At 44.8% G+C, this 13,771-nt stretch overlaps 1 protein-coding gene across 7 annotated transcripts in view; it reads left to right on the top strand.

Moving 5' to 3' along the window:
* Positions 1–13,771, top strand: part of Nipped-A (Transcription-associated protein Nipped-A) — a 991,444-nt gene that overhangs the window by 754,890 nt on the left and 222,783 nt on the right. For all 7 annotated transcript variants that reach the window (XM_075869412.1, XM_075869408.1, XM_075869400.1 and 4 more), the window contains 2 exons: positions 3,281–3,416; positions 11,339–11,530. In XM_075869412.1, coding sequence (XP_075725527.1) covers positions 3,281–3,416; positions 11,339–11,530 — 328 coding nt within the window. The remainder of the gene's footprint in view (positions 1–3,280; positions 3,417–11,338; positions 11,531–13,771) is intronic.

Here is a 13,771-nt window from a genome sequence, read left to right as displayed (position 1 = left end):
TTAAATTGTGCATCTAACTAAGCTCTGCCCGCTTCACACTTCAGTCTTGTCCTTCCGTCTTGGTGAGCTCGCTAGTTCACAATAAATGATGCAGCTTGCTTGCGCGTTTGATATCCTCACTTTGTTGATACCTGCACATAACGAAACAGCCACTCGGCTTGGGCGCTTAGGACGAGCGACTGAAACGTGCCGGCTACCCAACTGAGTGAGCTCTCGAAATGTGGCTACAGGACACGCCCAACGCAGGAAAGACAAAAACTTTCTGTCATTCTTCACGTACACGGTGTGAGCCATGCACTTAAGAAGGCAAGGCAGGCGTGAGACTCGTTTTCTCAGCTCCTCGTAAGCTCGGCTGCCTTTGCAAGAAAGTGAATGATAATTCCAAGGAGCATACATGCGTCAAGAAACACAGGACGCAGTACGTTGAGTGTGTGAGCAACGTAGTGTACGATGTTCCGTTATTCTGTGGTCTGTCCTATACTGGACACACCGATTGCTCTTTGAACGACTGCCTGAGAGAGCACGCAAATAATCGCAGGACTTCAACAAGCAGCACCTTGGCAGCCCATTGCTCCTTGTGTGGCTCCGTCCCGCTCTTTCATAAATGCAAGATACTCTCAAGTTATCGTAACAAGACAAAATGCGAAATTAACGAGGCTCTTCATATCAAGACGAAAGAAAACATGTATTTCAGTGAGCCTTGACTCGCCCTCCTGGAAAAAGAGATAATGTTTTTGAGTAGTTAACTTCTACTTTTCGACTCGTGGCATATGTTTTGCCTTTCACTTTTATGCCGACGTAACGGTTTTTGTTCTTGTTTTCTGCTAATATTTTCTGGTGTAATAAATTTACACAGAGTTGTTCACATCAGCGCTTGTGTCGTGTGTTCAATCTTTCTCTATCCTGTTTTTTTGTGCTGTTCCCATCAGCTTTTGAAGCTTTGATTACACGATCATAGATTGCGCAGCTAGTGTAGCACTTTGCGGCAACGTTACTTTGCAGGGCATCGTTTTTCTGGTTTTGTTTTCGTAATGGCATTACGCTGTAATTCAGTGGGTGAAACACACTACCGCAAAGAATTTACATTATACTAAAGCTGTCTAATAGGTATACAGCACACCATGATCAGGGCGTGTAGTGACATGCATGTCATGTGACATGCATGTCATGATTTCCACGCTAGTCTGTCACTTATGCAGCCCATGCAGTCATCTCATACCATACCAGTTTTGGGATTTGTTATGTGAACGAAACCACCGCAGGAGCAGCAAGACCATGAAATGTAAATCATGACATTCATCACAATCATCTCAAGACTTTAATGTTATGACTTGTCACTTATGCTCGTCATACAGTTGAGGTATGCTACACCAATATTGGTATAGATACCGTTATCAACAAAACGGCCTGGAGAGCCGAAGGTCATAAGTGGCTAGATAGACGTACGAACGGTTGGGCGGACAGGCAGGCAGATACGGTCAAAGTGGCCGAAGTCAGCTAAGAAATGCTTAGCATTTGATAAGGTCAACCACACGCTGTAGAGATTCATCTGACCAAAGTTGTCACTCGGCATCGGTCACGCTTTTTTCTCACGATGTCGCTGCCGCTGCCGGTTCTGAAAAAGCCAAACACATCGGCATTAAAGTTGCAATCCCTGCTCTCATTGTTTTCCAGCCTCTCTAGCACTACACCTAATGCGTTCCTCATAGCTTCCTACATTTACCTTCTAAACTACACTTAAAAAAAAAAAGCGTGTGTGGCATGTTTTTCGCATGTGCGGTGCATAAACCGGCAAAATGGTAAACCCGCTGCTAGCTTTCCTTCCAGATGACATCAATGAAGTGCATAACTCCTATGCATTTATTTATCTGAAATGTTATGCTGAACGTTTTGAATCAGTTTGGCGAACTACAGGGCTCACAGTGGAGTAATATCTCAACTTTGTGCTGTAAAATTTCGTTGCGAGTTGCGAGTTTTTTTTTTTTTTTTTACTGTTTAGTACTTGCAGAGTGATTCAGTCTAGTCATTATTAACATATGCATTTATTCACCTTTATATAAGCGAAAAAACACTACAATGAACGATCCTCACGGATGCTAGTTCATCGCCATTTAGGAGATCCACTCACTTGTCGCACGCGGTATGTTGGGTATGTTGCACGCGGTATGTTGAGACCTATATGGTAACTTGGATGTCTAGAGACCTGCCGAACACCTCCTGCACTCCAAAGCCCACGCAGCAAGAGAGCACGTATGAACAAACCTTCAAAATGGCACGACTATGGTATTGCCCCCTTGCTGATCAAGACTCAGTGCAGACCCCCTACACTAAAAAGATCTCAACCGCTTTTGTAAATTTAACTGTGTTGTGATCTTAAGAAGTTATGATGAAATTCTTTTGTAGTTATGATATCCATTTCTATATTGTAGGTGCAATAAATTGGTAATTTTTCAAAATATGCATGCCACTTTCAGTCCTTTAAAAAGTTGCAGCATGCCCTGGAAAGTCCTTGAATATCCCTGAATTTTCACTTTGGAAACATGTACGAACTGTGAGCGTAGCTTTTCCCACTGTCAAAGCACAGCACCATGCTGCGTAAGCCATCAAGGCCTAAGCTGTGGTTGGAAACGGATTGGTGCGCACTGGATTGCAGCATTTCCTGTTTTGAGGGTACAGCAGCTGCGGTGCCTGCGGCGCAATAGGTTCAAGGGTCCAAAAATAACCAAAATGGTGACGTCTATAGTGACTTCAAGTCTGCAGTTAGCGGTAAAGACACCTGAAAATCGGGTGGCGGAAGCTATAAACGCCCCGATTTTCGGACATTTTAATACATTGTCTCTATGGGGAACTTGACGGTGCCACAGATGAGTCCAGGAAATCGGGCATATCCGGTATTTTGGGCATCTGAGAAATCGGACATATACTGTTTGTTCATTTAACCTTGAAGTGGGGCTTTGTGGCAATGTGGATTTCCCTTCTTTAGCTGTAATCACAGTATAGCCCCTCTCCACTGTAGTGAAAGCACCTTTACAAGGGGGCTTGCACATGAACTAGTAAACGTCTATTAATTTGTAGTAATATAAATTCGAGTTGAAATGAATTTGAATACTGTAGTAGATGTTCAAATATTCAAAGTGCTTGAATATTTGCAGAGGCCTAAATTTCTCCTTTAATTTGGCTTCTTCCCAAAATGTTTTGTTATTGCGAAGCCCAGCTGCACAGGTGTGTAGTGTAGCACAAGTGGCTGTGCTGCTGAAAGGCATAAGACTCTGTCTTGCAGGTGCTGCAAGGAGCTGAATCAGTGGGAGCTTGTGCTGGAGTATGGCAGCTCCAAAAGCTGTGCCAATCCACACCTTGTGCTGGAGAGTGCCTGGCGTGTCCCCAACTGGCCCCTCATGAAGGAGGCCCTGTCACAGGTACATCAGGGATTGTAGCCATTTCGGCTAGTTGGCAATGATTCATTTTGAATGGAAAAAGTTCGGCACAATGCAGAATATACACTAAAGAAGAAAGTAACGACACGCCACAAGAAGTTTATTTAAGAGGCAACACATGTATATCTTACAGATTAAGCACATGGTACAGTTTTTCTAGCCTAAAAGACAGAAAGACTATCCCTAATAGTCCCCAATAAATTGTATCTTCCCTTCAGTAGAAAAACTTTCAGTAGCGGGTGTGCACCTGTGTCGTTATTTTCATCAGTCTCTGTTCAGTACTGCGCCCCACTTTTTGCATATAAAATGTGAGGGATGCATTTTTGTAAGTATGACTCGGGCTTTTAGACGTCCCTAAACTGAGTTTCACCAGATGCTCATTGTTCTGGGCAAGCCCAAAAGTGCAGCTGTTGTGCCTCGGCTGTGATAACATTTGTCCATGAGGAAGAGCACTGCACTGCTTTACAGCATTTATGGCCGTTGTTAGTACCTAGCATGATTAGTAGCAGCAGTTTAATTCCTCTTAAATGCACTTCTTGTCTCTCATATGAGGTATCTCTTATAAGCAGGCACACGTATGCATTTTCCTTTCCACACCTACTTCAGTGTAGGTCCTCTGGCTTTTCTTATACCCATTTGTTACTTACATCAGTGTTTTTCAGTAGTGACAATACTTGAAATTTCATATGCAATATTTTTGTTATTCTGAGCACATTCAGAAACAACCTGATATGCAGCAAAAGAGGTGTATATCCTGACAAATCTGAATGGTCTAATGATTGGCAATGGACGAAGGCTACATGTTCCTGTCTTTAAAGCCAAACATAACAGAAAGTTACATTGTACTTCGCAGTTATGTCATACTACCTATCAGTGCATGCTGTAGAACCTGGATGTGTATACAGGTAAACCTGCTTATAACAGATCTCTATATAACGAATTTCTTAATATAACGACGTCATTTTTTCTGTATCCCGCCGTTACTTCATTAAACCACACCTCAAGTACAACAAAGTAACAACTGGAGACAACCTTAATATTGCCACATTCTTTCCTCAGGTTTTGTTACCGCCCTGTTAACTGTATGTAATTCTCAGCGCAAACCACACCTGCAGTGTTCGAGAAGCTTCGGGACTGTAGTAGATCACTTCATTAAGATTCTGCCTACTTCGCGAACGTTTCAGATTATTCTGGAACCTACGTGGCCGCTATCCAAAGTGCTAGAAAATTCAACGGCACATGTATAAATGCCGAGGCGCATTCCCACTTTTCAGTTGATCGACGACCGACGCTCTGTTTGCCACTATCAGCGCCAGTGGGCATCGCTGTAATCTGCCCTTCAGTGCACAGGCCACAAGTTCAGCCGAATAAACAGTTTCATTTTGTTATTATAATCTGCTTCTTTCATCCACGTCGTGACCCCGTGACATCTGGTGGAGGTGCTGCTTTGTTCATGTACCGGACGTCCCCATCAAGTTGTGAATCCAGCCCATGTCGCAAGGAAGACACCGACGCACCCACGAGTACCGAACAAGCTGCAGCGAGCAAGGTTTACAGCCGGAGTACGGGCCTCTACAAGATGATGCTCGAGAAACCAAGGTCATGACCTCGACTGCGGTGACAATGACAGCCGCTGCCTCACGTCCGCGATAGTCATGCAGCAGTCAAGAGAGCCACCAATTTTCCGTGCGTCACCGTTTGAAGACCCGAAGACCTGGCTGGAGAACTACAGCCGCGGGACCGCCCTCAACTACTAGGACACAAAAGAGAAGCTCTGTCGTGTGTACTTCTACTAAAAGACTTCTCAAGGACCAGGCTCAAAAGTATGGAGTCTGCGCTTCAAACCTGGGATTTTCTCCGCAGCGCATTCCTGCAAACGTTCACGAGACTCGCTCGCAAAGAGAAGGTCACTGCTTTTCTGGGGACCCGGGTGCTGCTATTACATGAAAATGTCATTATTTTCACAGAAGAAATCACCCGCCCGTTCCATTACACTGACTTGGGCATGCCTGAGAAAAAGAAAGTTTGTTTCTTCATGCCAGGGGTCAAACAGGAGCTCTTGTTGTATTTTGAAGCATGTATACAGGATGCGTGTGTTTGTAAAGCATTAGTTACTTTCACTGCATTTCCAAACAGATGCAGTTTCTTTCACTGTATTGACAAGCAGAGGCGTGGCTGTGTGTTAAAACACCCGCTTGCCGTGCAGGCGACCCGGTTTCGGGTTGTTTGCGTGACGAGCAAGGTTAATTTAGACCCAGAGTTTTTATGTATTTTATTTGCATCTTTCTCAATTTTTCTGTCTCACAAAGATGAGGATTTTTGCCCACAATCATTGACATTGAAATTTCTGTGAAGCAAGCTCTTTAAGCAGCTTCCAGTGTCTAACTAAAATTTCTCATGTGACCTGGTGAAGTGCCTTTTATGAAGTAAAAATCAAACAGAACAAAAACTGTGTCAACAGCTTTTTTTTTTACCTACACTCTTTGCCCTGATCGCACTTCATGGTTTCCATTTCATTCTCCGTCATTCTGTGGCTGCACAGAAGCACCTCCTGTTGCCTATGCATGCGCACAGACGACGGCGAGATGTCAAGTAGATGACGCAACGCAGATACATAAACTTGTAGAGGCTATTCGGCCTTCCTGTTGGCTAAGGGGCCTTGTAGTTTTGACAGTAGGCTTGTGCAAATATTCGAATGAAAAATAAAGTATTCAAGTTCGCTTCGGTTCGAATTTTAATTATTTAAAATTTTGAAGTATTCCCAATGAACAAATAATTGTTTATTAGTCTGCACGTTATCGCCTGTTAGGTTGGTTTCACTGCAGTGTACCCACTCTGCCGTGAAGCTTCAGTTCGAATCCAAAGGGACCCTGCAACACGTTTTTAGCATGGGCAGTAAATGCGGCGGATCGGTAGTCGAGGCTACCGAGAACACGCGAGGCAAATATTATAGTGTAGCACACGGGTCGCAATTCAAGTTCTCAAACTCAATTAAACGTTGCTCTTTTGTCTCGGCAAATGACGCCACAAGATCAAAAACTGCTCGTGATAGCCAGTGTGTCAGCCATGGGCTGATTATGGCGTGGCTGGCTCAGTTGTTCCTGGGGCCGCCACTTGTCTACAAGTATGGGCGCATTCGCACTGAAAAGCCACTTGTTCAGCACTATTGCTCTTTTTTTTTTCATGAAGCGCACGTGGCGTGTTATCTTTCTTTGCGGTATCCCTCCCTGCTGAGCTTCCAGCGCTTTTGTCAGGACGAGAAAATAGAATACAGTTGCAACGTGCAACAAATCTTTGCAACTCCGCTCATACTGGACGGATTCTAAAGATGTTCACGGCTGTGAATTCGAGAGGCAGTAAGTTTCCTTAGTGAATCTAAGTGGCTTGTTGGGCGAGTTGGTTTATTTCAGTGTGTAAAGCTCTCATTAACTAATTCGGTTGGGCTAGTGGCCTTCTATGCAGTGTGCGTGTACTGCGCTAGGACAACTTCGTGGCATGTCCGTTACCAAAAGTGCCCACCCGACATAGCATTGCTTTGTGGATGGCTTCAACCTTTACCGTCCCACTCATGGTGGATTTGCTGCATCTTATCGTCGGAATGGTGGCGACAGGCTCGGTTGCGCGACGATTATCTTCGGTCCATGTGTGGTTGGGTCGGAAGTGGTACGCCTTCATCGTTGTACAAGAAATGGACAAGAACAAGGTATCGTGTGACTGAATACCTGTAGAATAATGTGCACCCCACCTTGCCATGGAGGAAGGAGGTGGATAGTCCGTAAAACGTTGTCATGTCTGGAGATGTCATTGTGGATGATGAGAGAGTTCAGAAGACTATGGAACTCAGGCCGAAGTTTTGTTTCAAGCCTCACCTGAAAGCAGCTGAGACCTTGGAGATGGGAAGAGTGGTGGCGGATCGGGTACCAGAAGCGGAGAAGGCTTGTTGCATTGCTGAGTGCGCATGGGTCATTGTGGCTGCGAGGCAGAAACCTCAAATGCCTGTACGAGAGTTCATGACGTACACACACGGCCTAGTCGACTATTTCGTCGAGAGAAAGATCAGGCCTCTGGTGGCAGATAAGGATAAGGAAGGAATCCTTGCTCTCTGCCGGAGGGGCTGTTCTTGGCAAAAGCCGAAACAGCAGTAAAGAAAGCACCTGAAGGCGTTTGAAGAAAGGTCGGTGGATGTTAAGAAGGAAGTGGTAGCGCTTATGCAAGCGTTGAAACTTAATAGCCTGTGCTCAGCGGTGAAGAAAGTGAATGGCGCCATGTTAGAAATGTTTTTCACTGTGAAGACTCATAAGACTGAAAACCCTTTTCGCCTTATTATTTCTAAGCTTGGGACTTGGCAGCGCGAGGTGTCTGGATTTCTTTTGAAACATCTGACATCCCTCAGTGTGGTGGACCCTTTCCAGGTGAAGAATTCAGAGGAAGCGGCACGGTTTCTGATAAAAGGTTCTGTAAAAGTACAGTCAAGGTTCAGTGTTGATGTGGAAGACCTCTTCTATTCATTGCCACAGGACAGACTTATGGTGTGCATCAGGAATTGCATTCGAGAAGATAATGACGAACAAAGGTTTCAGGACAGGTGCGGCGCATCTACGGGTTCTTTCCTTGAGCTCCTGTCGATGTACCTGGGGTCAACTGCTATTGGTTGGAACGGGCGCTTTTACACTCGGAAGTCGGGGGTCTGCATTTGGTCAAGGTACGCACTAGTTTTGAGTGAAATCTTCTTGGATGTTGTTGACCGCGGCTTAGAGTGGACTCAGTAGTGGTGAAAACCTTAAGGTATGTGGACGATTTTATGTTTTTCGTTGAGGACTGTGGGTGTGTATGCTCTAGGACCAATGTTTTGAAGGTGTTCAAAGAGTTGGGGTCAGGGCTGAAGTTTACCTGTGAAGTTCCCTACAGTGGTTGCATACAGTTCTTAGATCTGAGCATATCTTTTGGTGTTGGATGTACGCCCTTCGCAGTGTCAAACCTATCATGGACTTCCGTTCGGGTATCTCTAAAATAGTAAAGAATGGTGTTGCGATGGCCTGTCTGGGAGCGTCAGTTAGAAAGTCGTGCCCACACTCCGCATGCAAGAGAGTTTTGCACGGCAGATTGAGAGGCTTCGGCAGTCTAGGTTCCCAGAACGCAAATTAGGGGCCCTAAGCGAAAGGATCTTGCAAAGGATGAAGTTGTAAGCGTGGGGTATAAGCCAAGTAAAACGAAAAGAAAGGGCTCCTTTTGTAAGCATTTTGTATGTTTACGGGGTCTTCCATGAGGTGAAGAAAGTTGGGGAGAGGTTCGGATGTAGTGTGATTTTTTCTGCTGCAGACAAGCTTCGCCGGATATATGCGACTGTAGGTAAGAAGTTATCGGGGCAGAGCAAGCGGGACCACGGGCGCGACACCAAGCACCGTGATAAATTGGTCGAGAGTGCTAAAAAGTCAATTTATGATACACCATTATCTTGTGGAAAATGCCATGTTGGGCGTAAACAATAGATTGTTAGACCATAAAGCTTCTTTGAGAGGGACACCTTGTTCAAATCTTTCGTTACCGTATTTACTCGATTCTACCGCGCCCTCGATTGTAACGCGCACCCGATTTCCACCACGAAAAAAAAAAAAAAAACGTAAGACATCGATTGCAACGCGCACCCATTTTTTTTTCGCTGGCCCGCACGATCACACCACTCGAAAAAACGATTCTTTTCGGGATTGTCTTCCATTTAAATATGAGGTACGGGCGAAGCTTGTGCCCATCTGACGTGTAACAGAGCATTGCTGTCACTGTAGTTTTACCGTGTCAGCACGCGAACTTGCTTCGCCCCCTTCTTCTCGCCGGTTGTGGTGCCAGGCATGTCGAAGTAAAGAGGCGTCTGATCCGCATTCCAGATTTGCCCAAGCAGGTAGTCGTTGTTGCACCGCAAGTTGAGGACGAACCTCTGAAAACTGTAAAGCTTTTCATCGTACTTCTCCGCAAAAGCTTTCGCATATGCATGTTCCCCTTCAGAGGGAAGAGCCTTTCCTCTTCATATAGTTAATTAGCCAGCACCTGCTCGCTTTAAACTGGCTCTGCATTAGACCTTTTTCTAAGACTAATTGCACAGCCCGCACTTGGAGCAGTTCTGTCGTCAGGGGGCGCTGTGCCGCTCGCTGCTCAAGCACATACTCGCCGAGCAGCTCTTTAATTTGCGGAAACCGACCCTGCTGTGGTTCACTGAAGCCTTTGCGTGAAGCTTTGCTGTCGACAATCTTCTGCTTTTGTTTCCGCTGGTCCCGCACGCACGTTTCGGGAACGACCGCGATGCGGCCCGATTTCCGTCCGTTTCTGCACACGCGATGACTTTTCTTTTAAAAGCGGCATCGTGGTGCACTCGAGTTCTTGGAGTCGGCCCTTTCACGCCGTCGATGCTAATGCACTACTAGATGACGAACTCCTCAGCACACGTACGAAGTGCCGCACATGGGAAACACATAGGCAGAAAGAGCCGACGCGCCATGCCGACACACGTAGGGGGCGGCCATTTTGGATTTGCGATGGCAATAGATTGACCGTAATTTTTTTGTTCGTACTCGATTCTAACGCGCATGCGATTTATGAACTCGCTTAACCGGAAAAAAGGTGCGTGTTAGATTCGAGTAATTACGGTACATTGCAGGGAGTGCAACTGCACACTCCTGCTATCAGAAACTAGAGTGCTCGCTAGAATGGAAGGAAAAGTTGCATGAGAGATCAAGAAGCATATTTTATTAGCAGATTAAACAAGACATGCGTAGCGAGGCCCTCTGTCACGTTACATGCCACCGAGATAGATTATTTGAGTGCTTGCCACTAATAGGATTTATTTTTTTGCTATTATTACTTGTGACTGTTGTCGTGTATTTATATATATGTGTGTGTGTGTGTGTGTGTGTGTGTGTGTGTGTGTGCTTTTTTATAGTTTGCGCTTGTCCATTTCTTGTGTTTATTTCGCGCCAAAAGCTTCGTTATGAATCTATTCCATGGCTACTTGAAAAGTGTTGCAGAGCCCCTTTAAATGCACCTATTACCTTCATATAAATTCCACATTTTATTGAGCTTAAAAGCTTGTTATGATGGCTTATATGTTCTACGCATAATAAATTTTATTATGTCAAGTAATTTACAGGTTATCACTCGCATTCTAAGGAAAGTCATATCCTGCTACCACTCAAAGTTGTTTAGACTTTCTTTGAAAGGAAAAAAAAAAGAGGGCGTTTGTATAAGGCTTTTTTTTTGTTTAGAAAAATATTATGCAGGTTAGTTAGGTCGTGATAAATATGTTAATTTTTTTACATGTCATATATACTATTCGAATTCGCTTCGAACCAAAAATTCACTAATCGCACTAGCCTACTTGACAGTGCTGAAAGGAACTTCTGAGATGTGGTATAGGTTGAACCCCACAGAATTTTTGAAGCTCCATTTTGTCCGGTAACATGAATACCAGTCTCCGACTGTACTCGGGAACAAACTTTAAGGTTAAGTAGTGTTCATATAACAACGAATTTCGAAAATAGGCATTTATAGGCACTTGTAGAAAGTTGAGCACAAATGTAGAAAATTTCCACTTATAGGCACAATAAATACACGAAAGCTCTTCTCAATCTCTAATTTATGCTCATTGACGTATTTGATAATTGAAGACACTTTCTTGTTTCATTTGTATTTGAAAATTTCAATACTTGCACACCCCATTTAGTTTACACGGTGTGCAACTGCAGAATATGGGGCACAGCTTTGTCTTCTGCTCAGTCTCATCATTCACAAACTTGCCTTCGGACTCTGTACTAGACATTGGCGTTGGTTGTACTTTTTCTTTGGACAGAATGAATAGGAAAAAGAAAATATGTAGGAAAATCTGTAAACCCTAGCTGTGCACCAACCACTTGCAGGTGGAACTGAGCTGCCCTAAGGAGCAGGCATGGCGAGTGAACCTCTACCGCGGCTACATTGCCATTTGCCACCCGGAGGAGCAGCACCTGTCCCTCGTCGAGCGGGTCGTTGAGGTCATCACGGGACAGTGCATCCGCGAATGGCGCCGCCTTCCCCAGATTGTATCACACGTGCACGTGCCTCTGTTGCAGGTGGGTTAACAACTGCTGCCACAGTGAAATTCGATTGGCAAGGAATGCTGAAAAATATTCAGGCTTCATGCGATATGAAGAGGCATGCAATGCAAGGTATATCGAGCCAGCAAACAGACTGAAGTGGCACGACTACAAGCTGTAAATGTGCTAGCACCAAATAAAAGCTTGGTAACATAGGGCTGAAATAAGCTAATAAGTGTAGTGAAATCTCATTAATTTGAATCTCATAAAGATGCTTACCCAGTTTGAATTAACGTTAGATGCAGCTTTCATATCACGAGTACAGTATAACCTCATTACTACCGACTTCCATAGTGAAGAGGATTTTCGTGTGTAGTAAAAGGAGTACGTAAAATCCAAGACCTGTTATGACAGACTTATATGTCAACAGTGAATGGGTATAACTATAACCTGAGACAACGACTAGTCATACACGGATTTATTCTTAACGGGGGCTTAAAAATACTTTACTTCTGGAATATGATATTTTCAGTTTCAGGGGCCCTTTTTTTACCTGATTCCAAAATATCTTCTCACTGAAAACTTTGCAGAAGTGCTGTAAAAAATTGTTGTGCCTGCTGAGGCAACAAAAATCATTTGCAGAAGATGCACTAACAAAAATGGTGTTTTCCAAAGAGTTATTGCTCCTAAATCACACAACCGTCAAAAATCGCACTACTTAGGAGTGTTTCCACACTTAATCTGTGTTTATGGTGTGATAAGATTAGTCTGCAGATCTGGCACCTAGGGGTGTCGATGTTTACAATTAAATAAATGTGGCACACATGACCAACCAGTCAGTGTGAAAGCCATCAACGTACGTTTGTGTGATTCGGTCCGGCGGCCGGCATGGCCAAGGACTAGCTGGTTATCACTAGTGGCAAATAAAGTCGCCTGAACGAACCGAACGGGCACAGGACAATCACACGTCATCATGCCTGTTGTCAGGAAGCTAGATTCGTTTGACCCAAGTACATTGGAGAGGGCGAGATACCCTAAGCGGGCTGAGTTTTACTTCATCGCGAACGACATCTCTAGCGACTAGCAGACCAGATTTGGGTGCACGTTAAAGAACCCCAGGTGGTCAAAATTTCCGGAGCCCTCCACTACGGCGTCTCTCATAATCATATGGTGGTTTTGGGACGTTAAACCCCACATATCAATCAATTATAGCAACAAGCAGACAGCGGTATTTTTGACATGTTGCGGTTCAGAGACTTACTCTCTACTGCGAGGCCTCCTAGCCCAAAGCAGGCCTGCCCAAGCAGGACTGACTAAAACTTTACCCACACTTGGCAAGCACTACGCTCCTCACGCATGAGAAGTAGTGGCTAGTTTCAAGTTTTTCTTGAGGCATCCAAAAGACGTGGGGAAGGAGACCGTAAGGGACTATATTGCATCATTGAAAAAGTTAACTGAAGGCTGCAATTTCGCAACATTTCTAAAACGCATGTTATGCTACCAGGTGGTCAGCAGAATCAATGACGTAACCTTGTTAACACGGCTGCTGTAAACAACGTGTTTAACCTTCGAAAGTGCGAAAGATGCCATCGTAGCTGTGGAGGCTGAGCTAAACATTCTTGCACTTTGAGCTGGCAGCAAGCACAGCTACTGTTTGACCAAGCTCTAGAGAGCAAGTGGACATTGTCGCGTTGAGAAAAAATGATAGCTGTTGCTTTGTCACAACTGCCGTCGAAAAGGGCACTTTGCAAGATGATATTTCGGCGGACGATATCGTCGTTCAAAAGTAGTTAAATAAATGTGTGTGTGTTTGGTTCGGACTAACCGTGTCTGCTGTGTCCGCTCACTCCAAGAGCGTGGCGCTTTCTTCATACAAGACCCCACAAGTAGCAGCCGGTCTAGTCGCGTGAAAAACCAGGGCAACCTGGGTGTCTGCAGAAGAGCCCGAATTTTTCTATTTGTGGACGCTTTACACAGCTAGGTTAGAGCTAACGCACCTAGCGGTTGAAGTTTATGACGTAACGCTTGATATAGAGTTGGACACCGGCGCTAGCGTGTCGACCATTTATGATGGCAAGTTTGCCGAGCTTTTTCCATCAGTGCCGCCGGAGCCATCGAGTGTGCAGCTGAGAAGTTTTTTCGGCGACATGAATCGCTTCTAGGGAAAGCTGGGAGCAATGGTCAAACTTGGCGACAAAGAGTGCCATTTACCACTATTTGTCGGGAAAGGCGCATGTCCTATGCTGTTTGGACGAAGCTGAATGAAGGCCTTCAAGC

This window comes from Rhipicephalus microplus, chromosome 1 (assembly GCF_043290135.1).
Source record: "Rhipicephalus microplus isolate Deutch F79 chromosome 1, USDA_Rmic, whole genome shotgun sequence".
In the NCBI taxonomy this organism is placed as follows: domain Eukaryota; kingdom Metazoa; phylum Arthropoda; class Arachnida; order Ixodida; family Ixodidae; genus Rhipicephalus; species Rhipicephalus microplus.
Note: the sequence above shows the minus strand (reverse complement) of the source record. Positions and strands in the feature narration are given on the sequence as shown.